This window comes from Myotis lucifugus, unplaced genomic scaffold (genome assembly GCF_000147115.1).
Source record: "Myotis lucifugus unplaced genomic scaffold, Myoluc2.0 scaffold_397, whole genome shotgun sequence".
Lineage (NCBI taxonomy): Eukaryota > Metazoa > Chordata > Mammalia > Chiroptera > Vespertilionidae > Myotis > Myotis lucifugus.
This window is the reverse complement of record NW_005871445.1, coordinates 439,866-465,715: the sequence shown is the minus strand read 5'-3', so window position 1 is coordinate 465,715 and position 25,850 is coordinate 439,866. Positions and strand designations below refer to the sequence as shown.

Here is a 25,850-nt window from a genome sequence, read left to right as displayed (position 1 = left end):
GAGAAGTGGAGAACCTGGCACCGGGTAAGCTGTGACTGTGTGCTCGGAAGGGGGTTCAGGGCAGTTCGCCCAGGGAGGCAGACGAGAGAGAGCTGCTCCCAAGATCCCGATCCTCCTGTCCCCCATTCTCCCTTGTGATGAGGATCACCCCCTGGTCCCTGTCTCCCAATCCCGAGCTCCGCCCCTCCGGAGCGGTCCGCACACATTCCAGGACGCCAGGTCCACAGCGACCTCGGGCCCTCTTTTAACTCCCTCGCGATGTGTGCATTTTAGTTATCAAAACAATTCCGTTCGCGTCCACATCCGTTCGGACTCTTAATTCCAAGATGCTGCGGTTCTCGGAGTCTCAGACTTCGTCATCCTGGTCTGCATGACTTTCTGAGATGCTGAGTTTCGGTCCCCAGCTCCGGCGTTTGGGGGAGACCAGTCTCCCGATCCACCGGGGCCCCTGCCAGGTGGTCTGCGGCCCAGCGTCCATGACCAAGCCCCACGAGTGATCGGCCTGCCCTCAGGTTCGCCCGCGGAACGAACGTCGGGACCTGTCCACCCACGAAGCCAGGTCGGGCACTCCCCGCTGCAGCCGGGGAAGATGGGTGTGGTTCCCCGGTCTGGGCGGGACGTCGGGGGAGGGGATGGACGAGGGGTGGACGTCGGGCAGCAGGTTGGGAAGAGCGCATCTGGGAGGGAGGGTTATTGGGGAGGAGGTGGTGAAAGGTTTGTCATTGGGGAGCATAAAGGGTAAGAGCTGGTCGTCAGGGAAGGATGGGGGAGGGCTGTTTTTGGACTAGTCCTCATCCCTGCAGGAAGATGGGGTGACAAGAGGGGCCTGAGCCAGCTCTGCAGTCTTGGCCGGCTCCCCAGACAGCCCACACCCTGTGGGCGGAGACCAGTGATCTCTTCCCCTCCTTCCCCCCCGCCCCGCCCCCCGGGCTGCGTGTGTGTCTAGCTAGCTCCTTAAATTCTAGGGGGCCCTGAATAAGTGTGGTGCTGTGTGGCCAACATTTATTGAGCGCTCGTTATGTGGCAGGTACCGTGCTATGGGCTTTACATACATGAAATCACTGGACCCTCATAGAACCGGGTGTTGGTAACATTATTACACTTTACAAATGAGGAAACTGAGGCTCAGAGAGGCGAACCAAGGTGACATGGTTGGTGGGTGTTGGATCTGGGATTCCCACCCAGTTATAGCTCATCCCAAAGCCCATGCTGTGAGCCATAAGCTTCCTGGATGATGGCTTCCTGGCCCATCGACGGCCGCCCTCAAGCGCTGATGTTTGCAGATCCTGGGCAGGCAGTGAGCTCCTGGCTTCTGGGTTCAGGACAGTGGACTTGGTGTGTGCTGAGTTATTCCAGCACCAGAGAGTTGGGCAAATCTGCAGGATCGGGGCTCAAAAGAGCAGACTTCCAGACTGGTTTTGCTGCAATCCAGGCTGTATAACCAGGTCACTGAACTCAGTCACCATCAGTTTCATCACTATAAACAGGGCTGTGGTGAGAATCAAATGGAGTAACAACTGTGAGAGTGGCAAGGTGCCTGAGAATGGCTTTTGAATTTCTGTTTTAAAAATCTCTTTGGTGATGGTGTAGTTGAGCTCCCCAAGGTCGGGGCTGGCTGACGTCATGCCATGTTGGATGTGCTGGTGCCTCTCTAACAGTGTTTCGGAGGCTAGAAGGGACTCACCAGGCCAATCTGTCAGAGTCCTCGGGTGGCATCCTTAGAAAGGACCTGAGGAACCTTCTCTAGGCCACACCCTTGTGGAGAGATGGGAATCCAGAATGGGGCAAAAGTATGCCAAGGTCTCACAGTGACCAGTGGCAAATGTGGGCCCACACCCTGGCCACCTGGCTTGCCATGGTGCTCTTTCCACCGCGTACTGCTGCTTATTGTCTCGTCAACAGAGGGCATTGAGCGCCTGCCATGCCTGGCTCAGGACACGGAGTGATGGTCGAGATGGATGCAGCACCTGCCCTCAGGGAACTTACAGTCCAGCAGATCAGCTACATGCTCTGTGTGACCGTGTGACCTGTCCTGGGGATTGAGAGGCGGTGACAAATTCCCCAGGTCCTAGCCTTTCTCTGATGCCCTAGTGCCGTGAAGATTGCTCGGGGGAAAGGAAGGATGCCGCTCTTCTTCCGGAAGCGGAAACCCAGCGAGGAGGCTCAGAAACGCCTGGAGTACCAGATGTGTCTGGTGAGGGTTTCCTCTGAATTCCTCCCCATCTCCACCTGCCCCATGAAGCAGGGCTCTGCACTGCCCCCCAGACAAGCCGTGCTCCCTCCTCTCAGCCTCCCCCAGGCCCAGAGGAAACCTCTGACTTAGAGCAGAAGGATGAGGCTGCCCGTCAGGTGCTCGGGAGTGCCCTGTGCTTCCCTCCACAGACGGGTGACACCTGTCAGTACTTGTGCGTTTGCTCCGCCCTGCTGGCCCTGAAGCCCCTTGAAAGCAGGGAGCATTGGTCCACCTACAACATGGACCAGCTGAACCACATGCTGTCCAAGGCCCCTTGCAGATCCTTAATCCTGTCTTTGCCTGGTGTGTCCGCTCTGCAAGGATGTTTTGTTTGAAACATACAAATTATTTTTATCCTTAGGCAAAGGAAGCTGGGGCAGATGACATTCTCGACATCTCTAAATGTGAGCTCTCAGAGGTAAATTGGGCTGCTGCTCTGGTTGTGAATGTGATCTGTCTTTTTTTTTTCCTTGAATCACCTGTCCCTGACAGATATGGACTGGGGCTTTCTTTTTTTAAAAAACTTTTTCTTTTCTTTATTGATTAAGGTATTACATAGGTGTCCTTATCCCACCATTGCCCCCCCCCCCCACCCATGCCCTCACCCCCCTGGTGTCTGTGTCCATTGGTTAGGCTTATATGCATGCATACGAGTCCTTTGGTTGACCTCTCCCTGGACTGGGGCTTTCAGAAGTCCGGAAGCCCTAGTGCGGAGATGTGTCCTTAGATGTTGTTCCTGTCCAAAAGAATTGAGGTGATCTTTGGCCTGAGCATTGTCTTCAAGAGTCCAAGTCTAGTTAGAAAATGTACCACAGATTCCTCGGAGACCTGGGTTTCTCCAGCTTCTGCAAAGCACCAGAGAGCTTTCCTTGGCCCTGATAGCGTTGAGGATGGGGATGGGGATGGGGCCGGGGGGCCAGGGCCGGGCAGGGCAGTTTCCTGCCAGCTGATGGGGGGCTGATTGGGGTATCCAAGCCACATTCCTCACCAACCTTTCCCTGGGCTTACCGTTCACATCAGCATTTTGCATCGTGGGCCTCCTGCCCCTCTCTCCCTCACACTCAGAAAACAAATTAAAAACTCGAGGGAGGAGAGATACTAACTCATCTTTATTTCATCTTAGATTCCATTTGGGGCTTTTGCAACATGCAAAGTTCTACAGAAGAAGGTGAGGCAACCCGTTTTTAGAGACTTTATTGCATGTTTACTGCAATCTGGTGGGACTTTTAGGCGCTCTCTTCCTGGCATCCCTCTTCGATTCTTGCCCTTTCCGCCTGCAGCAGGTCTGTTCACAGTTGGGAGAGTCGGCTTTGGCATTGGACAGCCCCAGGTCACGTCCTGGCTTTGCCCCTCGGGACTTGGGCAACTTCCTCAAACTCTTCCCTCGCGGTTTCCTCACCTCTGAAGTGAACACATTCTTAGCTTTACTCTCACAGAGCTGTAGTGAGAACTGAGTGAGTGACTGGTAGAGACAGAGATATAAATGCACAGAGTATGGTGCCTGCCACGTGGAAAACCCTGAGCAACCGCATTGTTATTAATAATGAAAGCTACACTTGCTTCATTCTGGTCACTGGGGAGATTAAAAGTGTAATGAATGATTGTTCAGAAAGGCTTTGCAGCTCTGAATGCAGCTGGATAGAGTAATCTAAGGAAATTATCTAGCTGAAGGTAGGTGAGAAGTGTCCCATACCAACAGAGTAGGGAGCTGCTGGACACTGGAAGTATCCACGCGGGAGTCCCTGCCGAACAAAAGTGACAGCCCCGGGCCGAGTGTCCATTAGCTTGTAGTCATCCTGGCAGCCCACGGAGATGAGGACAAGCGCTCGAGGGACTCCCTTCTCAGAATGGAGGGTAGATTTAGTCTTCCAAGGTCCCTTTTACCCTTGAAATTCCAGGTCTTGAGGTCATCTGATTCCACTTTGGAGATCCCATCCCCGCCCAGCCCACCTGCCCTCAGCCCTCCCCACTGATGCGCTTCAATCTAAGGAGCCGTGCCGAAATCTTTCCCACAGGTGTTGATTGTCCACACGAATCACCTCACTTCCTTGCTTCCGAAATCCTGCAGCGTCCTAAGTCTTATAACCATCAAGGTACTGGGGCCCTCCTCCCAGGCATCAGGATAGAACCACTGTCCATGTTTTATTGCATGTTTAGTGGCCTGGAGTTCCAGGTGGCAGCCAGGCGTCCCTTGTTCGAGTTTATGCCAGGCAGGCCCAGTGTAGTATTCCATCTGGGGTTTGATCAGCATGGTTTACTGGGCACCTTCTACGTGTGGGGTGTGGGGAGGGGTTACCAAGAGAACCAGCCACAGGCCCTGTCCTCGGGGAACTTGCCTGCTGGGTGGAAAGACAAACCACAGACCCATAGCAAGCGAACTAGCAGAGAGCAGGGAGACTGCTGGTTCCAGGCCATTGGAACAGGATGATGCCAGGCATCATGTGGTCAGTGTGTGAAAGCCTGGTGACCCGGGCGATCCCTCCTGACTGTCAGCACAGGAGTGGGGTGTGATACTCACACAGTATGTGAGGTGTGGCCACAGGACTGAGCCCAGGACCACAAGCTGTGACCTGGGTGTACACACCAGGAGGCGGGCAGCACAGGCACCCAGGTGTTTTTATGGGTAACTCTGATGTGTCTGGGGTAGCTTTTGCTTCTCTTCATTGTCCAACGTGGTTATAGTCAGAAAGGCATAACATTAAATTTTTATGTTTATGTGTATTTATATATCATGTATTTCATATACATGTATAGTATATATGCATATGGATGCATATATATGTCTTTTATGCTCATTTTCATTGTGAAAAAATTAACAAATGCAGGTAGGCAGAAAATGAGGAAAAACATATATTATTTCATACTCCAGAGAACCACCATCAACATTTTATTGCATGTTTAGTAGTCATTTTCTTTGCAAATTTATATTTATACTATGAAGATTTTTTCTCTTAAACATAGAAATGTCCGCATACTTTTTTCACTCAATAGTAAAAGTAAATATTTGATGAATGACAGGTTGAAGTGGGACGATACTGTGGGAGAGGAAATGAGGTGGGATGTTGCTCGGTTGGAGAGGAAAGGCTGGTGCTGCTCCAGCGGCAGAGGTCCAGGCGCCGCCACTCGCCTCTTGGCCCTGAGATGGGAGGGGTGGTCTCCGTTGGTCGCTGTTGGGTGCTGAGCTTGTCTTCCTTCTGCAGGTTCTGGATCTTCATGATAATCAGCTGACAGCCCTTCCTGAGGATATAGGGCAGCTGACGGCCCTTCAAGTAAGGCCACAGAAGCAGAAAACCCACCTTGATGTCGAAGTGATAAACTGCAGCTCCACGGGCGGCACTCGGGCCAGCGCCCCTGCCCCTTTGCTGTTAAGACCCCAGGAGGCCCTCGCTGTTGCAGTCTGGGCTGTGGGTGTCCCCCGCCATGTTTGGGGGCTTGTTCTTTTGGGGATTTCATCATGAGCTTCCACAACTTTGCAGAAAAAGAGGGCCCAGCGGGTGCACCTTTTAAAATGCTGAGCTCAGCACTGACTCGGCTCCCTTCCAGCCCTTGTCACCAGCCCTCCACTTGTTGAGTGCTCACTGCGCCCAGCACAGTGAGCATTTCCCTGTGTTGTCTATCGGTCAGCCTCCCAGTGAGGCAGGTGTTGACTGATCGCATTGTACAGAGGAAGAAGCGGCTTTCCTTCACACTTGGATTGAAATACCTTCTCTGCACTAAGCCCAGTCAGACCCTATGTCTGCAGCCTCCTCCCTGCTTCCTCCCCTTCGCTCCCTGCAGGCAGCTCCTGGCACCCTCTGGCCTCCTGCGCCCACCTCTCCACAGGGCTCTTCCTTCTGCCCGAGCCGCTCATGCTCTCAGCCCCAGTGTCCCCGAGGGTCCTCCCCGACCTCCCGTCTAAGTAGATCTACCGAATGGCCTCTCTTCCAACCCCAGATTATTTCCCCTAGAGCGCCAGTTGCAGTATAATTACTGATTATGTGTCTATTGGCTTAACCGTCTCCCCTACTGAAACGTAATCCTGTGGGGGCCACGCCCTCACCTAGCCACTTGAATGAGCAACCCTATGATGTGGGTGATGCCACTGCATTTTACAGACGAGAGACCTGTCCAGAGAGATGACTATAACTTGCCCCAAGTCACACAGAACACATGGCAGAACAGAAGTAATCAGAGCCAGAGTGAATACCTTGGTGTAGGGTCTTTGGGGACATTTGTAGTGTGCTTGTTTTATAGGATTGCTGCATTCACTCTTTTGTAACTTTTGGATACTTGACAATAACTCATAACCATCCTTTGGTTCATCAAATATTCATCTGCTACATTATTTTCAATAGCTGCTTAGCTTCCCTGGTATCTATGTTTAATGGCTACTTAGTGTGTCTTCCTGTTGGCCTGGCTACCTCAGTAATGCATCCTGGAGGAAGCACGGCCCTCGGAACCCAACCAACCAGGTTCCGACCTGGCCGGCAGCTGCGGCCTTGGAGCTGGGCAGACCCCACTGCCTTATGCAGCTCAGCTTCCTTTCCTGACCCTGAGGTAACTGGAGCCTTATCACGAGCTGCCTCACCCGGCTCCCTGGGCCTCTCAGTCCTCTCCACCCTCCCTTCCTGATGCGGGGACTGTGGCTGTGCATTTTGTGGTCTGTGGAAATGATGGCACCTCAGCCAGAACTGTGTTCAGGGTCTGGCTTTGCTCTCTTGGGCTCATGGATTCACTGGTCCGAGCCTCAGTTTTCTCATCTCTCAATTGGGATCATAATCACAAGGCTGTTGGGAGAAGGTAAAGGTGTGTGTGTGTGGTGCCCAGATGATTCCTGGCCGGAAGCAGGGGTATCACTTGTCTGTATGTGAGATCTCATCATTTTTTCACAATTATTTTTAAATTTTTATTTATTGATTTTTAGAGAGAGAAACATCCATTTGTTGGTCCTCTTATCCATGCATTCACTGGTTGATTCTTGTATGTGCCCTCACCGGTGATCGAACCCACAGTCTTGGTGCAATCGGGGTGACGCTCCAACCAAGTGAACTACCCAGCCAGGGTGGGTCTCATCATTTTTTCCTTTCTTAGGTATTGAACCTGGAAAGGAATCAACTGACGTATCTCCCACGTTCCATTGGGAACCTGACCCAGCTCCAGACCCTCAATGTGAAAGGTAGGAGCCAAGAGGCCCTGTCGGTGTGACCCTCAGTCAGCTCTGTCCCAGCCAGCATCCTCCTGGAGCCACTGAGCATGAGGGCAGCCCGTCCGAGGTGTCACTGGACACTGGACAGGCCTCCTGCTGGGTCGGTCTGTCTCCGTGGTAACCGTAGATGGGACCTTAGGGGAGGAGGACAGACAGCATTGACAGACAGGCCTCTGAGACACTATCACTTGTATTGATAACAATCAATATGATGGTGAGAGCAGTGGGCTGGCGGTGAGAGCGAGCCAGGAGCTCTGGGAACGGTGCTGAGTCGCGCTTCACACTCAGCGAGCAGCGCTCCCACGTTCGGAGGTCAGGGAGCCTCGGGCCAGTCCGCGAGGTCTGGACAGGGAGGAGGTGTTATTCCCAACTCACAGATGAAGCAAGTGAGGCTCAGAGAGCAGGGGCTTGCTCAGGACCACCCAGTGGGATCCTGACGGAACCAAGATTCGGATGCGTCAGTAGAGTGCCTGCCCAGCTCTTTCCTTCCTCCTGGCTGCACAGAACCCTCAGTCTACCTGAATGTGGCATGAATAACGATAAAAATAATGGTGCCCCATTCACTGATCCCTTACTGTGTGATAGGCACTGTGCTGAGGACCTCACATGCATAATCTCATGGGACCCCTCAATATTCCTGTGAGGCCAAATGGTATTATAATCCCATTTTACAGATGAGAAGACGGTGCCCCAGGAAGGTAGAGCTGGTTTTCCAAAGTCACCCAGCTAGTAAGTTGTGCAGTGGGAACAGAGTCTCAGTCAGGGTCAGAGTGAGGTAACCCCTCCCCCCCGAGTCGTGGTGGGTGTCAGCCAGGAAGCTGGGGATGGGGTTTTGGGGTGTTGAGCTGTGCCATTGGGGTCTCTCCAGACAACAAGCTGAAGGAGCTTCCAGACACCTTGGGGGAACTTCGAAGCCTACGCACTCTTGACATCCGTGACAATGAGATGCAGAGGCTGCCGCAGATGCTGGCGCACGTGCGGACCCTGGAGGTCAGTGGAGCCACTCCTCCCAGCCATTCCTCGCTGGCCTGCCTCCCTCCTGCCTCCCACGGTGTTGAGTACCTGGCCTGGTCACAGGGTGCTGGGGTCACGGAGATCTCAACGCGTGGTCCTTGGGAGCTCGCAGTGACCAGTGTGTGAGCAGTTGTAATTACGTGGCTTTGCTGTCATGATGGTGGCATAGGAACATATTTCTGCAGTTAGGAGATAACATCAAATCCTAGTGGGGTTAACACTATGAAAGAGGTGGTATTCGAGCCAGACCGTGAAAGAGAAAGAGGCTCTAAGGATGTAGACAAGGGCAGGAGCATCCCAGGTACTTACTAAGGCTCAGCACTTGGCCTGGATTCGCTCTCTGAATCCTCACAGGAACCCTGTTGTGTCCCTTTGCAGATGAAGAGACTGAGGCCTGGGCCATTTAAGGAGCTTGCCCAAGGGCCACACAACTAGTGATAAATAGCCTGGTCTCCGCCCCTGGTGCCGGCACTTCTCCATTCACAACCTGACAGGCACCCCAGACCCCTCTGACCGTCCGTCAGTGAACTGACTCGCAAGCCAGACTGCTGACCAGTGGCATCTGGGTCAGGAGCAAGGAGACAGCAAAGGGAGGTGCCTGACCCCAGGGTCTGGTCCCCGCTGCCATGGTGGACAGCCTAAGGAAGGACAGGAAGGCAGGCCGCTCGCCCTGCACACGCTGGAGAAATGGCCAGCACGTGGGCATGTATTCCCTGTGCTTCCAGCGATGATGGAAACGTTCAGTCCAAACTGGTAGCCACTAGCCACGTGTGGCCAGTATGACCAAGGAACCACATGCTTCGTTTTATTGAATTTGATTCATCTACAGTATATTTAAATGGCTACCTGTGCTCAGTTGCTACCTTATCAGCACAGCTCAGAGCAGTGTTCCTAATTCTAAAGCCATTCTAAGCCAGTAAGAGCTCTATGACTTGTTTTATAGCGATTCTTTACACAAAAATCTTTTGGGCTTCTTGGTGGCACCTTGGACAAACCTGTTTTCAGGATGAGACAACAACAGCAACCATTCTGAGTTGAGGCCAAAGTCTTTTTCACGTGTTACCTCCTATTACCCATCTGGCAGCCTGCCAGGGGGGTGATATTGTGCCTATTAAGTCTGAGGGACCTGCGGCTCCAGGGAGGTCAAGTGGCCTGTTCCAGGACGCACAGCTGGCCCCCGGCGAGCTGGAGTCTAAAACCAGGCTGTGTGACTCCGTGCTGTGCAATCGCTGCTCCTCCTGCCGATAATGGAAATGTCCCATAGTCTGTGCTGTCCAACACAGTAGCTGCTGGCCACCTGTGGCTGTAGAGCACTGAAAATGTGGCTTGAGGAACTGAGCTTGAAATTCTCTTTAATTTTAATCAGTTAGCCCTGGCTGAGTAGTTCAGTTGGTTAGAGCATTGTCTTAATATGCCAAGGTTGTAGGTTTGATCCCCAGTTGGGGCACAATTTAAAAAAATTTTTTTTCTAAAATATATATTTTTAGTTGATTTCTGAGAGGCAGGGAGAGGGAGAGATAGAAACATCAATGATGAGAGAGAATCATTGATTGGCTGCCTCCTGCACGCCCCCTAGTGGGGATCAAGCCTGCCACCTGAGCATGTGCCCTTTCTATTATAAATATACTAATCTGAGACTATAGGAGTATTTATTTATTTTTTTACAAAAATGGAATCTATTCTCTATGCTGTCCTATAACTTTCCTTTTTTTTGCTCATTCATGTATTTATCCAAAAACATGAATTGAGTGCTTACTGCATGCCAGTCACTGTTCTAGGAGCTGGGACCACAGATGGAGCGAGGCAGGCAAGCTTTCCCTGCCAGGCAGAGCAGAGAGTGAGCACGTATTCATAACTGCACCCAGTGGCTTTCCATTGTGTGGAGCAGTGACGTGAACGACATATAAAGAGGGTTCCCTTGTGTCTGCAGACTCTAAGCCTGGACGCCTCGTCCATGGTCTTCCCGCCGCCGGAGGTGTGTGGCGCAGGCACCGAGGCCATCCAGCAGTTCCTCTGCAAAGGTAAGGCCGGCAGCCTCCTCCTCCACTCGGTGAGCACCCGTGGCCCCGGCAGCTGCCCTGGGCCAGCACAGGTTAGGGGGGCGGCAGAGACCAAGGAGGCCACCGTCTGGCAGGAGAGACGGGCCAAACATCACACAAGAAAGTATAATCACATATTGTGGTCATGAGAGTACCATGGGCGGGTGTCAGGTTTAGGGGCCTCGGTGAAACCTGAGGGATGATTAGGACTTAGACCAGAGAGAAGGGTGTTCCTGGCAGACAGAGGTGCGTGTTGAAAGGGGGAGGGAAGGCTGGGATTGAGCCCACTACCCGGGCATACGCCCTGACCGGAAATGGAACCATGACCTCCTGGTTCTTGGTCGACACTCAACCACTGAGCCACTCCGGCCAGGCTCTGCCTCATTTTAAATTGCTGTAGAGCATTTCACATGGTGGAGCCCTTGTTGTGAACTCGGAAGTTATTTCCAGGATTCTGCTCCCAGAAACACTAACCCACACCTCTCTGGCACTGGATGAGGCTCCTCTAGGGCAGGCACCAGTGGGGTTGGCACAGGGTGGGGACCGGAACTCCACATTGCCCTCTGCACAGGTTACCCGAGGTTACATTCCTGTGAGGAGTATCTGCACCACCCAGTTTTAGTGTTTCTTGTGAACTGCCTATTTATATCCTTGGGGGGAGGGTAACTTTGACTACACTAAAATCTAAAACGTCTTTATCTCAAAAGGATAGGGTACCATCATCAAAGCTAAAAAGAAAAGTTGCCACCCAGAAGAAAATAGTGGCAGCATATAGACCCAAGGTTATTAGCTATAGTATATAGCTAATAAACACCTACAAATAAGCAAAAATGGAGCAAACAACCAAATAAAAACAGATAAATTATGCAGTAGAAAACTGCAGGGCCAAAGTAGGCAAGCGTCTTGCCCAAGGGCTCATACACAGGAAATCATGGGCACAGCTGGGTCTTGAACTCAGCCTTCAATTCTTAATCTCAGGCTTCCTCTTCATCTTATTTCTACTTGATGTAAAGAGGCAGGGGGTGGCCCTGTTTATGCACCAGCTGAAGGTTACTGAGCACTGGCCACATTCTGGGCCAGGCGTGAGGACTGGTGGGCACCATGAGGGCCCAGTCAAGGGCAGGGGAGCAGTGGCCTGAGGTGGGGATGGGACGGGATGCCGAGGAGGAAGGAGGGAGGCAAGGGCGGCGGGCACTGGCCGCTCAAGGTACCTGGGCTGCCTCCTCCCTCCGGGTCAGCTGTGTCATCTCTTGCAGAGTCAGGGCTGGACTACTACCCCCCTTCTCAGTACCTGCTGCCAGTCCTGGAGCAAGATGGAGCCCAGAACTCCCAGGACAGCCCTGACGGGCCCGCGGACAGATTCTCCAGGGAGGAGGTAGAGTGGCAGGTAAGGTACGCCTGCCCGCTGGCACCTGGAGAGAGGGCCCTGGGTATTGGGGGGATGCTCAGAGCTGCGGCCCATAGACTCCTCCATCAAACTAAAATTTGCCTCCATCAGACCGGCGTGCTTGGTTAGATTGCTTTCACGAGGCCAAGCACGGCCCCTGTCCTCACCAGCTCACCAGCTCAGCCGCACCGTGCACCCCCTGCCGGTCCCTCTGTCTGGAACTCTCCCCACTCACCTTCCCCTGCTCCCTCAGTCTGATCCTTCAGTTCTCTGTTTACACATCACCGCCTGGGAGAAGCCTCCCCACACACCAGCCCAGGTCAGCCTCCTGTCCGTGTTCTCAGAGGGCCCACCCATCCGTTCCTTGGGAGCACTTCCCGCAGCTCTAAGCTAAATGAGGGACTGCATGGGAGAGAATTTGTTTCATGTCTGTCTGCCCTGCTGGTGGAGCTTCGTGAGAGTGGCGACCATGTCTGTCGTGCTGATTGTCTCGCTCAGCAAATCCTTCTTGCCTCAGTGCCACTCACCGTACAGGACACCTGCATGCTCTCAGTTGTGTGAAGGAGTCAGACGGGCACACGTGTCAGCACCAGCAGCAGGCGGCTCTCCCAGGTCCCTGTCACAGGCACACATACAAATACAGGCACCCCTTGGAGAGACTGGGTTCGGTTCCAGACCTCCGAAATACAGCGAATATCGCAGCCGAGATTGCTGCACCGAAATTCACTGAAGGAACCCTCTGCTGATGGACATTTGAGTTGTCTCCAGGCCTTTCACTCTTTGGACACCCCTGCAGGAGTGCACGCGGCACCTTGTGTGCCGGGGGGAGTGCGGTGGGCGAGAGCGGGGTGCTGCCGCTGTGTGTGCAGACATCTGGGCTCAGGTTCCCACTCTTGGTCTTCTTTTCTGAGCACCAGGCCTTCTCAGAGCTGCATCCCCACAACTTCTTGAAGACATTCCTACGATGTGCTACGCCCCTGGTTCTCAACCCTGGTGTCCACTAGCACCACCCACCCCTCATCCCCACCCACCCCACCCTTCTGATGCGTACTCTGGGGTGGGCCTGGGAATCTGAATGGGGCCAGGCTGCCCACCTGCTCTGACCACTGTATTTTTTCCCCCCAGAATAGGTTCTCAGACTATGAGAAGAGGAGGGTAAGAAAGTCACTTTCCTTCTCATTAAAGATCTCAATAATTATAAAAGACTTGAAGAAACAAGTCCTACCTGCCTCTAAATTAGAGGGTAAAGCATTGCTTTCCTCAGAGCCTTGGTAGGTGGTAGAGTATCCCCACTTGACAGATGAGAAGACTGAGGCTCAGAGAGTTGGAGCTCAAGCTCCAAACCACTGGCCCCTGCCAGCGAACAGCCTGTTCTAGTCAAGGGGGGTCCTCAGGGGTTATTCGGAGTTTCGGGGTGGGTTCACCCCGCTCCCATGTCCTAATGCCCACAGAGCCTGGGCCAACAGTCACCAGCATCTCATTCTTGCAGGAACAGAAGATGCTGGAGAAACTGGAGTTTGAGCGGCGCCTGGAACTCGGGCAGCGCGAGCACGCCCAGCTCCTTCAGCAGAGCCACAGTCAGAAGGACGAGATCCTCCAGTCCGTCAGGGAGGTTCGTGAACGGCAAGTGGGATGGGTTCTGTCTTCGCCCCCTTCCATACTCCAGGGCCTGGGGGGCTTTACACCGCCTGGTCCAGCCTCCTTGTGTGCAAGGCCTAGCGAGGGGAGGACCCTGGTCCAAGGTCGCACGAAAGGGCTGGCAGGATGTGGCCATTCCCCTAACCCCGCTCTGGGGCCCCTCACTGCACTAAGGCATCTGAAGGGGTCCCGGCGGCTCAGGACCTCTGCCTGCCCGGCCGCAGGAGCAGTCCCGGCTGGACCAGGGCCTCAGCGAGCACCGGCGCTACCTCGATGCAGAGCGTCAGCGGCTGCAGGAGCAGCTGAAGCAGACGGAGCAGAACATCTCCAACCGGATCCAGAAGCTTCTGCAGAACAATCAGAGGTCGGGCTCCCATCCTCCCAGACCCCCAGACCTCCCACATGATGCCCTTGGAGGAGACAAAGATGGGGTCCACTTCTCCTTCCAGGCTCTACCCCTCCCCAGGCTTCCATCATTGGCATCCGGTCTTGGTGCTGCATTTTGCACCAACTTAGAGGCTGGTCTGACCTGCGTCCCCCAGTTTCCCATCCGTAAATGAGGCTTTAACAAGATAGTGGAGATCACATCTCCAATATTTTGGGCTCCAAGTAACCTCTAGTGCTGAGGTCAACATTCACCCCCTTGGGGGAGCTGCTGTAACCCATCCGGCCCAAGTAGGAGCCGCTGAGCGCAGGTCTTGACTGGACTTGGAGGAAGCGGGGCGGACAGAGACCTCAGGGAGCCTGAGCAGGTCTGGTGAGGGTCCCTGTGGAAAGAGTCCAGAAACAGGTTTCGCCACATCTCCTGTCGCTTCCAGGCTTCCTTTTGCTTTTCACGGGCTCCTCTGCCGTCCTGGGTCAGCCGCCCTGGGCTGCTCCACGTGCTCTCCCCACCGGGGTGTCCGGGAAAGCCACCATCCGCCCAGTGCTTCTTAAGTGACACACTTTATGCACATGTTCTCACTCACTCTTTCCAAATACTCCACGAAGTGTTTTGTTTTGTTTTTTAATATTGTTCCCGTGACACAGATGGGGAGCTGGGGCTTGGAGTGGTTATCTGGCCCGAGACCTCAGCCCTCCCTCGGTGGTGGGGCTGAGAGCCCCCCTGCCCCCAGTCTCTAAGCCCCCTCAGCACCCCCGGTGAGGTGAGGGGGTGGTTATGTGGAAACAGGCCCGCTGGCGACGGCTTCAGGGACCTTTCGTGGGTTTCTCTACAGGCAGAAGAAAAGTTCCGAGATTTTGAAGTCACTGGAAAATGAAAGGTACGTGTTCCGCTCTGACCTTTCTCGGCAGGGCCTTCCTTCTGGGGTGGGGGGCGGGGAAGGGGGGGGTGGCTTTAGCTTTGGAGTGAGAATGTCTTATGATTCTCAAGGATTATGCCAGGAAGTTTTCCTAAAGCTATAAGGAGATTCAGCTCATTAGGGAACATCATGAAAAAGAATCACTATCTGCAAGTTTGTTAAAACACATTCCTGACAAAAATTTAGATGTGAGTAAGAATGTATATATTATGTCCAACTATATTCCTAGTATTAAAAAATTACCAAAATCTACATTTCTGAGGGGAAAAAAGAATTTGGTTACATGAATTATGTACAAAAGACGAATCTGTAGCTATTCAGAAATATCATGTAGAAGAATATTCCTTATTAAAAGAAATACAGTATATTGCTAAGTGGAAAAGTAGGGTCTACAGTCTATAATTTTTAAAATAATTTTTAATTTTTCAATTACAGTTGACACATTTTTTGAAATAGATTTTTATTAATTTCAGAGAGGAAGGGAGAGAGAGAGAGAGATAGAAACATCAATGATGAGAGAGAATCATTGATTGGCTGCCTCCTGCACACCCCCTACTGGGGATCAAGCCTGCAACCCAGGTATGTGCCCTGACCAGGAATCGAACCATGACTTCCTAGTTCATAGATCAACACTCAACTATTGAGCCACCCCGGCGTGGCTGACATACATTTTTATATTAGTTTCAGGTGTACACCCCAATGATTAGACACTATGTAACTTACTAAGTGATCATCTGGATAAATCTCACACCCATCTGACACCATCGCAGTTATTACAATGTTATTGACTGTATCGCCTGTGCTATATTTTCATCCCCATGACTGTTCTGTAACAACCAATTTGCACTTCTTACCCCTTCCCCTTTCCACCCATCCTTCCAACCTCGCACCTATCTGGCAGTCGTCAAAATGCTCGTTGTATCTAGAGTCCATTTCTGTTCTGCTTGTTTATTTTGTTTTTTAGATTCAATTGTTGATCTGTATTTATTGCCATTTTATTGTTCATATTTTTTATCCTTTTTTTCTATCATTTCTTGAAGGCACTCTGTGTGTTTCTGTGCTCAGAAAGCGAAAAACCCACCCCCAGTGGTTTACACTGAACATTTTTAGGAGGTGGGAATTAGAGGCGGTGATGTTTTCTTTTTCTTTGTGTTTCCAGTATGTTCCAAACTTACTGCATTGAGGTACACCCCTATAGTAATGAGGAAAGGTGACAGCTGGGAGGGGCCACCTCCTCCCCTTCTCCAGGTAGTAATGGGATCCCTCCTGGTCCTCTGAGATCCCAAATAGGAGCGTGGACTTTGCTGCTGTCCTTGCGCCCACCCTGGGGAAGACCTCCCGTAGGGAGCTCCCACCAGGTGGCACGGCAGCCCCGTCACCCCACCCACTGAAGCTGTGGCACTTGCGGGAGCCAGGGGTGGTCAAGGCCAAGCTGAGCTGTGGGGGTGGCATCATTTACTTGGCACACACTCTCACCACGGGGCCCGGGGTTCAGCAGTGCACAGTGCAGCTTCCCTGAGCAGCCCGCAGTCCTGGGCAGGGCAGAGGGCTCAGAGGATACACGCTTCTTCAGTGAAGTAGGACTTGCAGAAACATACGGATTATCCCTCTAGGCCACTCTGACCTGTTTAGTGTGTGTGTGTGGGGGGGGGGGGCGGGGGGGATGCACACACTTGCAGCATGCACGTACATGCATGTAATTACCTCATATTTTCATTTACTTTTTATTTTATTTTTTTATTACAGCTTGCATTCGACACTTTAATTTTCATCTATTGTCTCATGGATGTATTTCCATGCCAACAACCTTATTGTAGTAACTATAGGGTATTCCACTATATGGTTATAACATAATTTATTTAATTAGCCCTCTGTTCATGAGAATTTGTTTCCAATTTTTCATAATTACAAATACTGTTACAGTGAATATCTCCTAAGTATACCTATATGCATTTATGTGAATATTTTTGAAGGAAATATTCAAAGGACATTGGATCGGTATTGCCAAATTGCCTTCCAGAAAACATTTTGCCAGTTTATACTCTTCTCGCCCGTCTATGAAAGTGCCCATTTCGCCACCTTCATTGCCATCACCTATGGTTATCAGTTTTCCTAATCCCAACCAGTCTGCTAGTTGAAAAGATTTTACTTTCTGTAGTTCCCAGTGATGTGAAGCATCTTCCCATGTGTGTATTGGTCACTTGTATTCAAGCATCAGTGAAAGGCTGTTTGTGTCCTTTGCCTATTTTTCTAAGGGATTGTTCACCTGGGAATGTTCACCTTTCTGTATAACAAATGCTAACTACGAAGCTGAAGGTAAACAGGGTCCCAGGGGAGAGGGGCGTGATGCAGTTGGCGCATCAAGGAGGACTTCCTGAAAGAGGTGCTGTTCTTCTGATGGGATTTCCTCTTGGAAATGTGATGTCTGCTGATAAATGGATGGATTGTTTTTCTAGAATAAGAATGGAACAGCTGATGTCCATAACCCAGGAGGAGACAGAGAACCTGCGAAGACGTGAGATTGCCTGTGAGTCTCAGGGTGGGGAGTGGGAGGGGTCCTGGGAACAGAGCCTGGCTGTCTGGGGGGACAGGGGTAGACAGCCCTGTCTATTGGTCACCTGGGCAGGGTACTGAGTGCTGACCCCTTGGGAGGGGAAGTATTCATGAGAAGGAAGAAGTGGTATATTTAGTGTGATGGCATTTTAATTTTTTATTGTGGTAAAATATATACAACGTAAAATTTACCATTTTAACCACGTTTAATTGTATAGTTCTGTAGTATTAAGTACATTCGTGTGCTGCCATTACCATCTCCATCTCCAGAAACTTCATCTTGCAAAACTGAAGCACTGTGCCCATTCAGTAACAACTCATCATTTCCCCTCTCCTAGCCCCCGGCACTCACCATCCTGCTTTTTTCTCTCTGAGTCTGATTACTCTAGGTCAGTGGTCGGCAAACTGCTGCTCACAAGCCACATGTGGCTCTTTGGCCCCTTGAGTGTGGCTCTTCCACAAAATACCGACTTCTGCGCATGGGCCATGAAGTTTCAATCGCACTGTACGTGTGCGCCCACACGTGGTATTTTGTGGAAGAGCCACACTCAAGGGGCCAAAGAGCTGCATGTGGCTTGCGAGCCGCAGTTTGCCGACCACTGCTCTAGGTGCCTCATATACGTGGGATCATGGTATTTTTCTTTCTGTTGACTGGCTTCTTTCACTTAGCATGTCCTCAAGGTTCATTCATGTCACAGCTTCCCTCTGAGTTTCCTTCCTTTTTAAGGCTGGATAATATTCCATTGTTTGGATTCACCACATTTTGTTAATCTGTTCATCCGCCAGTGGGCTTTGGGGTTGTTTCTACCTGTTGGCTATTGTGAATAATGCTGCTATGAATGTGGCCGCACACATATCTATTCAAGTCTCTGCTTTCAGTGTTTTAATTTTCATTTTTAAAAATCCACAAATATGTATTTACATTTCACTGGAAGAATACGTATCAAAAGTGATAATATCTCTGGGTGACAGATGATAGGAGATTCTGTGTGTGTTGTTCAGTGTTTTACAAACTTAAGTTAGTTTTATGGTTTAAAATAAGATTTCTCTGAAGGGTGACCATCAGGTGGGTGACTAGGTGAACCCCCGAGCCCGCCCCTTCCTCAGCCTGTCCCCTGTCTCTCAGCCGCCATGCAGCAGATGCTGACCGAGAGCTGTAAGAACCGCTTCCTCCAGATGACCTACGAGTCTCAGAGGCAGAACCTGGTCCAGCAGGCCTGTTCCAGGTAATGTAAGGAGAGGCGTCCAGAGCAAGGGAGTTGGGGGAGCCGGCTTTGGGCCCAGGGAGTCCCCTGCCTGGCCACCCCAGCCTCGGCCATGCTCTCAGGCAGGTGGTGACTGGTCTCCATGACTTTTCTAGCTGGACCTCATGGTTCTGTGTTGGGCTGTGAGAAAGTGACAATACCTCATGTCATTGCACTTCACAGATACTGTGTTTTTTACAAATTAAAGGCTTGTGGCAACCATGCCTCCAGCAAGTCTGTTGGCACCATTTTTCCTAAAGGCTCAGATGGTTAGCACTGTTTAGCAATAAAGAATTTTTTAATTCAAGTATATGCATTGTTTTTTGAGACATAATGCTATTGCACACTTAATAGATTACAGTTATGTAAACGTAACTCATACATATGCACTGGGAAACCCCAAGTTCTTGTGACTCATTTCATTGCAGTATTTCCTTTATTGTGGTGGTCTGCAACCAAACCTACACGATCTCTGAGGTGCCTGTAATCACCACCACTTCTCACGCCCTCCTGTGTGCCGGGCTCTCGGCCACGTGACATGCACTAGCTTATTGGATCTCCAAGGGACTCTACTGTGACTAGCCCCACTTTACAATCAGCTCAGGCTCAGGGAAGCCATGTGACACACCCAAGGAAACACAACTAGCAGCTGACAGAGCCAGGATTCAAACCCAGACAGAGTGGGGGGGCGGGGTGCTCCTGACGGGGGTGCACTCATCATCACCAAGGATCCACACAGGTCGGGGGCAGGGTGCACTGGGGGGACGGAGATGGGTTGCCTTCGATGCTGAAGCCACTCTGGTCTGACCCTCCAAGTCCCCCATGGCTCTGTGGGTGTGTCTGTTGGGTTGTCTGGCAGAGCCGGGTGAGAAAGGCCCAGTCGATGCTCAGGAGCCCCAGACGGGGACAGGCAGTAGCCCTGCTGCCCTGTGTGTCTCCTCCCACCCAGGGCCGCAGCTGCCAGCCTCCCCTGCATCCTCAGGTGCGGACTCTCCCTCTTTCCTGGTGCATGGCATTGTGCTTCTACTAGTAACTGTGATGTCTTGGGCAAGTTGCTTTTCCTTTCTGAGTCCCAGTTTTCATACCAGAAAAATGGGGATAAATCAGTACCTTCCCCTACAGTCGCTGGAACCTTTAATGAACATAAGGTATGCCATATAGGGTTCAATAAATAACAGCTATTGTTATGAACAAACAAACTCAAAGCCAAGATGCACCCAAGTATGGACATACATGAGGTTGCAAGTTTGTATTTTTGTGCCAAAATCGCTAGACTTGTTCTAGGGGCTGAGAGCAGACCCACTGCCAGGGCGAGAACGCCGGGGTGGGGAGTGCAGATGCTAGTGCGGAGGAAGGACAGCTTTCTCAGGGCCTGAGCGGCTCACCTGGGAGGCGGTGTTCCGGTATAGGGGTGGGTGTCTCCCAGCTCCCAGACACAGACTCTGTCACCTCCTACCAGGCCATGGGATTCAGACAAACTCTGTGTCTGCCCCGCCTGGAACATGACCCCCAGCAGGCGCTCCCTAAGCATTGTTGAATGAATAAATGGTTTATCTTGATCTCCTCCAAGGTGCCTGGCACATAGTAGGTGCTCAGAAAATGTTGAGAGAGTAAATGAATGTGCTGTCTTTGTGGCAGCATGGCTGAAATGGATGAGCGGTTCCAGCAGATTCTGTCGTGGCAGCAGATGGATCAGAACAAAGCCATCAGCCAGATCCTGCAGGAGGTAAGCCCTTGCCCAGGACGTGAGGGCGGGGGTGCACGAAGGGCACGCTGGGAGCCCTGTCCCAGAGAGCGTGTGAGACCCCACATGCTTAGTGCATTTAATACAAACCCTCAGGAAGAGAGGGGCAGGGAGAGGCCTCGCGTGGTGATCTGGTCACTGAAATCCAGACAAGCACCCCCTTACCCTGGCTGGCACCCACTCCCTGTGCTGTGGGGGCTCCATCATGAGGATTGAAAGGGCAGGGAGTGGTGCAATCGCACCACGGAGGAGAAGCCCACAGAGCGCTGCAGGACCTGGGCTCACCTCCGAGCCCGCTGCACCGTCCGCTCGACTGAGGTCTGCCGCCCACTGGGAAGCCAGGCAGGTCCTGCTCAGCAGCCTGTCTCTTTGCAGAGCGCCATGCAGAAGGCTGCATTTGAGGCTCTCCAGGTGAAGAAAGACCTGATGCATCGGCAGATCAGGAACCAGGTGAGTGGGGGTCGTGGACCCCCTTCTAGACCTGTCTCGTCAGCCTTCAGAGACACGCAGAGGTGGCTGGACAGGCCGCAGTTAAGGTTGAATCCTGGCTCCTTCACAGGAGCTCAGCAGGAGGCCTCCCTGCAGAAGCTCCCTTTCCTCCCAGAACCTCGGTCAGGGGCTTTTGGCAGGTGCCTGAGGCAGCACTGTGGGTGCCCAGGGCTGAGGGGAAGGGCAGCTGCGGCCTTGACCGCGGGGGCAGCCTCTGTGCTGAGCACTCCGCAGGCAGCCGGCTCAAGCCCCAGTGTCCCATCAGCTCTGAACTGGGACAGACGGGATCTCCCACCTGAGGGAGCAGGGAGGGCCTGACGTCAGCTGGGCCTGGAGGAGAGAGCCAAGGCTGACCTCGGGCTGGCTCTGGGCGGGCCCCACCGCTGTGGCCTCTGGGCCGTCTGACTCTCTGGGCTTCCTGAGGGTGAGGTGCGCTCTCTGGGCTGGAGATGAAGTGAGCTTTCAGGCTGTGGGAATGCTCATCGCATCGTACTCAACACTTTGAATTTCACATTTTGCATGTGTTTTTTTTCTTTTTATTCTTTTCTTTTTTGGCCAAAACCAGCTTACCTTTTTATTTCCCTCTTTAATTTCAATCCCACATAGCCGGACATGAAGCTCATTCCTCTGACCAGGGGTTGGTGGGGACCTAGGAACTTAGGGACAAGGGCCATAGGGTCATAGGCACAGGCTGTAGGGTCTGACCCCCAGGGCTGAAAGTCCCCAGTCACACCCTGGGGTGTGCAGTGACCCCTAGATATTCTCACTGCGGGTGGTTTTGACCCGCCAGGCCAGCTGTTCCCCTTTAGACCCTGAGAAGGCACATCCAGGGAAAGGGCTCACTCACGTACCTGCTCTGTGTCATTAGGCAAGTTACTTAACCTCTCTGAGCCTCAGTTTCCTTGTCTGTAAAATGGAGGCAATAATACCTCCTAAGAGCCAGAGGAGAATTGACAAACCGATACATATAAAGTGCCCAGCACAGGCCTAGCATGCAGAATCCTCAATAAATATCAGCTACTACTCTTGTTATTATTCAGTCACTTCCATGACCCTCTGCTCCTGTCTAGGACAGCTCTGCAGAGGAAGCAAGAAAATTGGTCAACAGTATTGACCAGGCAGGCATGTCCACACCCCTGCCCAAAGCACTCAGGGCCCCTTCATCCCATAGATCCCCAGAACAGATTCTCAGACCCCACTTGGCCATCAGAGAACAGTGGCACAGACTTGAACTATGGTTAATGTGAATAAAAAAAAACCCCTGTTTCATCTTCTGTTTAGATTAAGTTAATAGAAACTGAGTTATTGCAGCTGACACAGCTGGAGTTAAAGAGGAAATCCCTGGACACAGAGGCACTACAGGTATGTAGGGCTCCCTGGCCTGCCCGGTCCCTCCCCTGTGCCCCCTGAAATCCCCGCCTGGTGCCCCACCGCCTCTCCAGCAAGCCGGGCAGGTCTCCTCCGTGGCTGTGACCTTGGAGGGTGCCCCAATCCCAGAAGGCTGATGGGAGCGCAGGCCAAGCCTAGGGCTCGGGTCAGCTGTGGCCAGGCAGGAGGGTCAGAGGAAGGAGGGTTTCATTGCCAAGGCTCACCAGGTGACATCTCCATCTCCACGTTTTCTTTGTTTTGGAGCGGGGTTGCTGCTGAGCTCCCTGTCTCTTTAAGCCATGCTTCTGGGGCGCTGGTTCGACTCGGGCTGACATCCTCTGGGGAAGGAGCTTTCTTGGTGTCGCAGGGATGTCCGGAGGAGAGGGCCCAGCCGTCGCTGCGTCGCTCCCTGCAGGCAGCTTCTCTGTGACTCGGCCTGCTGTCCTGCTCACAGAGAAGGGGCCGCAGGGACTGGCCGGCGGCGTCTGGACTGCAAGGCTGGACCTGGGTTCTGTCCAGCGCAGTCCTGCTGTGTGACCTGGGCGGGAGGGGGAGGGGCGGCCTTTCCCTTCTCTGCACCTCAACAGCCCTCCCCACCACGCGTCTCCCCCACGTGCTGTGGGGTCAGTGAGAGGAGGTCAGATACCCATGGCTTGTCATTTCCTTTGTTTGCTGTTTCTTAACACTCCACCGACATCAGTCACTAGATTCCATGCCTGGCCTTAGCCCCACGGGGCAGGGAGGTGCAGGCTTAGGAGCAGGTGGGGAGGGGATGCCCGGCAGAGGGGCCCCTCGGCTCTGCCCCCTAATTCTCAGCCTGAGATCGTGGGCAGACTTGAACTGAGTAGCCCTCCATGAGCCCCCGCTGACAGCCGAGAACTCTGCGGGGGATCCCGCCACTGTGCCCTGGGCCTTCTGGCATCAGGGCTGCTGGGAGCTTCCGGCGGCACTGGGTGTGGTCTTGTGTTGCAGGAGATGATCTCAGAGCAGCGCTGGGCCCTCAGCTCCCTGCTCCAGCAGCTGCTCAAAGAGAAGACACAGCGAGAGGAGGAGCTCCGGGCGATCCTGGTGCGTTGGGCTTCCGCGTAGCACCGAACACGGGTTTGCTTGCCCTCCATACACTTGCTATTCTTAGCAACACTTCTGTTATTCACATCATACTTGTTCATCGTGGAAAACATGGACGTTTACAAAGGAAGAGTCTCACTTCTGAGAGTTGTCTGTTGCTAACGGTTTGATGTACATTTTTCAAATGTTGTGGTGCTTCTTTATAGCTATGTGTGCACGTGCTTAAATGTAAAACAGTGCAGAGCCCTGGGTGACCAGCTCGCTTTCACCTGTTCTTCCCGTGTCACTGAAATACTCCTCCACATTCTTTTCATGTCTGCGTTTGGATAGGCCATCGTTTGGCCTGTTGAGCATTTAGATTGCTTCCCGTTCTTTACTTTCATGAGCAGTGCTCTCTGACCGTCTCTGCAGCTAAGTGTTTGAGAACAGCTGAGCCCAGGAGAGGACTTGCTGTGTCCAGGGCAGGCCTTAATAAGCCTTTGACAGGAAGTACCCAGCTGTCCCCTGTGCCCACATGGGTGTCACTCTGGCACGTCATTAGGGTGGCAGAGCTGCATTTAGGTAGCAGCCAGGTCGCGTCCTCCAGATTCCAAGTGCATGTGAGTGGTGAGGACGGAGGCCAGCCCACTGGCTGGGGCTGGAGGACCGAGGCACTCCCCTGGTGTCAGTACTGCTCCAGGCACCCTCTGGGCGCCAAGAGCAGGCCCTGTGCAGGGTACGGAGGAGACTGAGACCAGCTCCGAAACTTCTGAGCCCTGCGCAAGCCCCAGTGCCATGCTTGTGCCCATCAGAAGGTGCCTTCCCTCCCGCTGCCTCGCTGCATCGTGTACAGATTGTAGTGTGGGCATCGTGCAGGAGCAGCCATACACTTGGCCCTGGGTTCCTGCCCTCGAAGGGCGGTGAGGGACTCACTAGGGAAGGGAGCAGCACCTCAGCAGAACATGAGGTTCAGGGCCATGGGTTCCAGAAGAGAGGTACGTCCACAGCCCAGGCCAGGAGAGGGGAGCCAGCTAGGCAAGGCCCAGGAGTGACCACCAAAGGGCACTCAGGTCCCTGTGTGGAAACCCTGCTCCTGTGTCACATCAGACCCCCGTGTCCTGGATGGGCCGGCTCCGCTGCTCAGTCCCAGGCCCCAGAGCAGGACAGACCCGGTTCTGGATTTTGGCCCTGACACTGGGCAGCGCCTCCATCTTGGGCTGCTAATCACTCTGATGCTCAGCTTCCTCACTTGCGCAGTGGAGCCCATTGCAGTTGTGAGAATTAGTAAAAGGGCGTCTCGTGCACAGCACAGTCGCACGTAGCCGCTGTCAGTGCCATTTGTCCGCTGCTCTGTCCCCGGCCCCTAGAACAGTGCTTGGCCCAGACGGCTCTCCGGGAATATTTGTTGGATGCCGGAAGGAAGGAATCCGTCCCAGTAGCATGTTTACGAGTCTCCAGCTTTGTCAGACAGCGAAGGTGTCCTTGGACTCCTGTGTCCTTCCCGACCTGGCACCCGGAGGCCAGCCCGAGCTCTGGGAGGAGGAGGTGGCTGCCTGGCGGTTGGCCATTCCCACAAGCAGATGAGACAGTGTCCCTCCCAGGCTAGCGGCGCACAAGCGAGGTGCCAGGTGCAGCAGCCAGGGTCAGGCCCCCCACCAGGTGCATGTGTGAGACCCTTCTCAGCGGTCAGCCGGGGGCAGTGCTGCTCCCTGCCCTTCCTGCCTGTAGCTGACGTGCTGTGATGATAGTGGACAGGGACGCTGTAAGAGACCACGTGCCGTCCATACGCTCAGAGGAGCACAGTTCAGTCACCATCATTGTCATTGTTTTTACTCACCGATTTGTAACTAACAGCATCAACTTCGTTCTGGCAGACGGAGTTAGAAGCCAAAAGTGAAACCAAGCAGGAAAATTACTGGCTGATTCAGTATCAACGGCTATTGAACCAGAAACCCCTGTCCTTGAAGCTGCAGGTAAGGCCTGGTGGCGCCGCCCGCACCGGGAGCCTCAGGGATACCCTGCTGCTTGACCTTTCCAGCTTCATTCCGTGCGTGCTTCTGGCTGGACCCCGGGGCAGAGTGAGAGGGAGGGTTCATTCCCGTGAGGGCAGACAGCTGCTGGCGCTCTGTGCGTGCTAACACAGGTGGCGACAGTGCTGTCGCCGGCACCTGTGTGGACAAGCCGGATGTGGTCCTCTCTCCCTGTCTCCATCTTCTCCCTCTCCCCTCCCAGCACTTTTTTTTTAATGTTAAATAAAAATGGAGTATTTCTACATATACTATTTGGCAGCTTCTTTTTCCTCTTAGTGGTGATGGGCAGCTGTCCAGGCCTGGACACGTACTAGTAGAGTCTGCATTGTTTCCCCACAGCTGCATACCATGTGGCATATGGATGGCCCTCGTTCATTTAAACAGTCCCCCCAATGGTACTTAAGTTGCTTACTGTTTTCAAGTTCACAAATAGAGCGACAGTGAACTTCCTGAACATCCATCTCTCTGCGCTTCCACATGCATTTTTGTAGGGAAAGTTCCAAGAATACATTTTACACTTCGGTTATATATATTCACACCCTTTGTTTGCTGTTGTAAATAATGGCTTCATGTCTTCT

At 52.8% G+C, this 25,850-nt stretch overlaps 1 protein-coding gene across 1 annotated transcript in view; it reads left to right on the top strand.

Moving 5' to 3' along the window:
• Nucleotides 1-30: 30 nt before the first annotated feature.
• The window catches only part of LRSAM1 (leucine rich repeat and sterile alpha motif containing 1), a 31,714-nt gene continuing 5,894 nt past the window's right edge, over nt 31-25,850 (top strand). Inside the window, exons 1-21 of the mRNA XM_023743523.1 lie at nt 31-559; nt 2,092-2,194; nt 2,595-2,651; nt 3,357-3,401; nt 4,249-4,326; nt 5,434-5,502; nt 7,304-7,388; nt 8,287-8,408; nt 10,363-10,453; nt 11,728-11,858; nt 12,984-13,013; nt 13,348-13,470; nt 13,721-13,860; nt 14,714-14,758; nt 17,254-17,324; nt 18,477-18,576; nt 20,233-20,320; nt 20,714-20,788; nt 22,109-22,189; nt 23,168-23,263; nt 25,117-25,378. Coding sequence (XP_023599291.1) covers nt 2,123-2,194; nt 2,595-2,651; nt 3,357-3,401; nt 4,249-4,326; nt 5,434-5,502; nt 7,304-7,388; nt 8,287-8,408; nt 10,363-10,453; nt 11,728-11,858; nt 12,984-13,013; nt 13,348-13,470; nt 13,721-13,860; nt 14,714-14,758; nt 17,254-17,324; nt 18,477-18,576; nt 20,233-20,320; nt 20,714-20,788; nt 22,109-22,189; nt 23,168-23,263; nt 25,117-25,378 — 1,861 coding nt within the window. The 5' untranslated portion in view covers nt 31-559; nt 2,092-2,122. The remainder of the gene's footprint in view (nt 560-2,091; nt 2,195-2,594; nt 2,652-3,356; nt 3,402-4,248; nt 4,327-5,433; nt 5,503-7,303; nt 7,389-8,286; nt 8,409-10,362; nt 10,454-11,727; nt 11,859-12,983; nt 13,014-13,347; nt 13,471-13,720; nt 13,861-14,713; nt 14,759-17,253; nt 17,325-18,476; nt 18,577-20,232; nt 20,321-20,713; nt 20,789-22,108; nt 22,190-23,167; nt 23,264-25,116; nt 25,379-25,850) is intronic.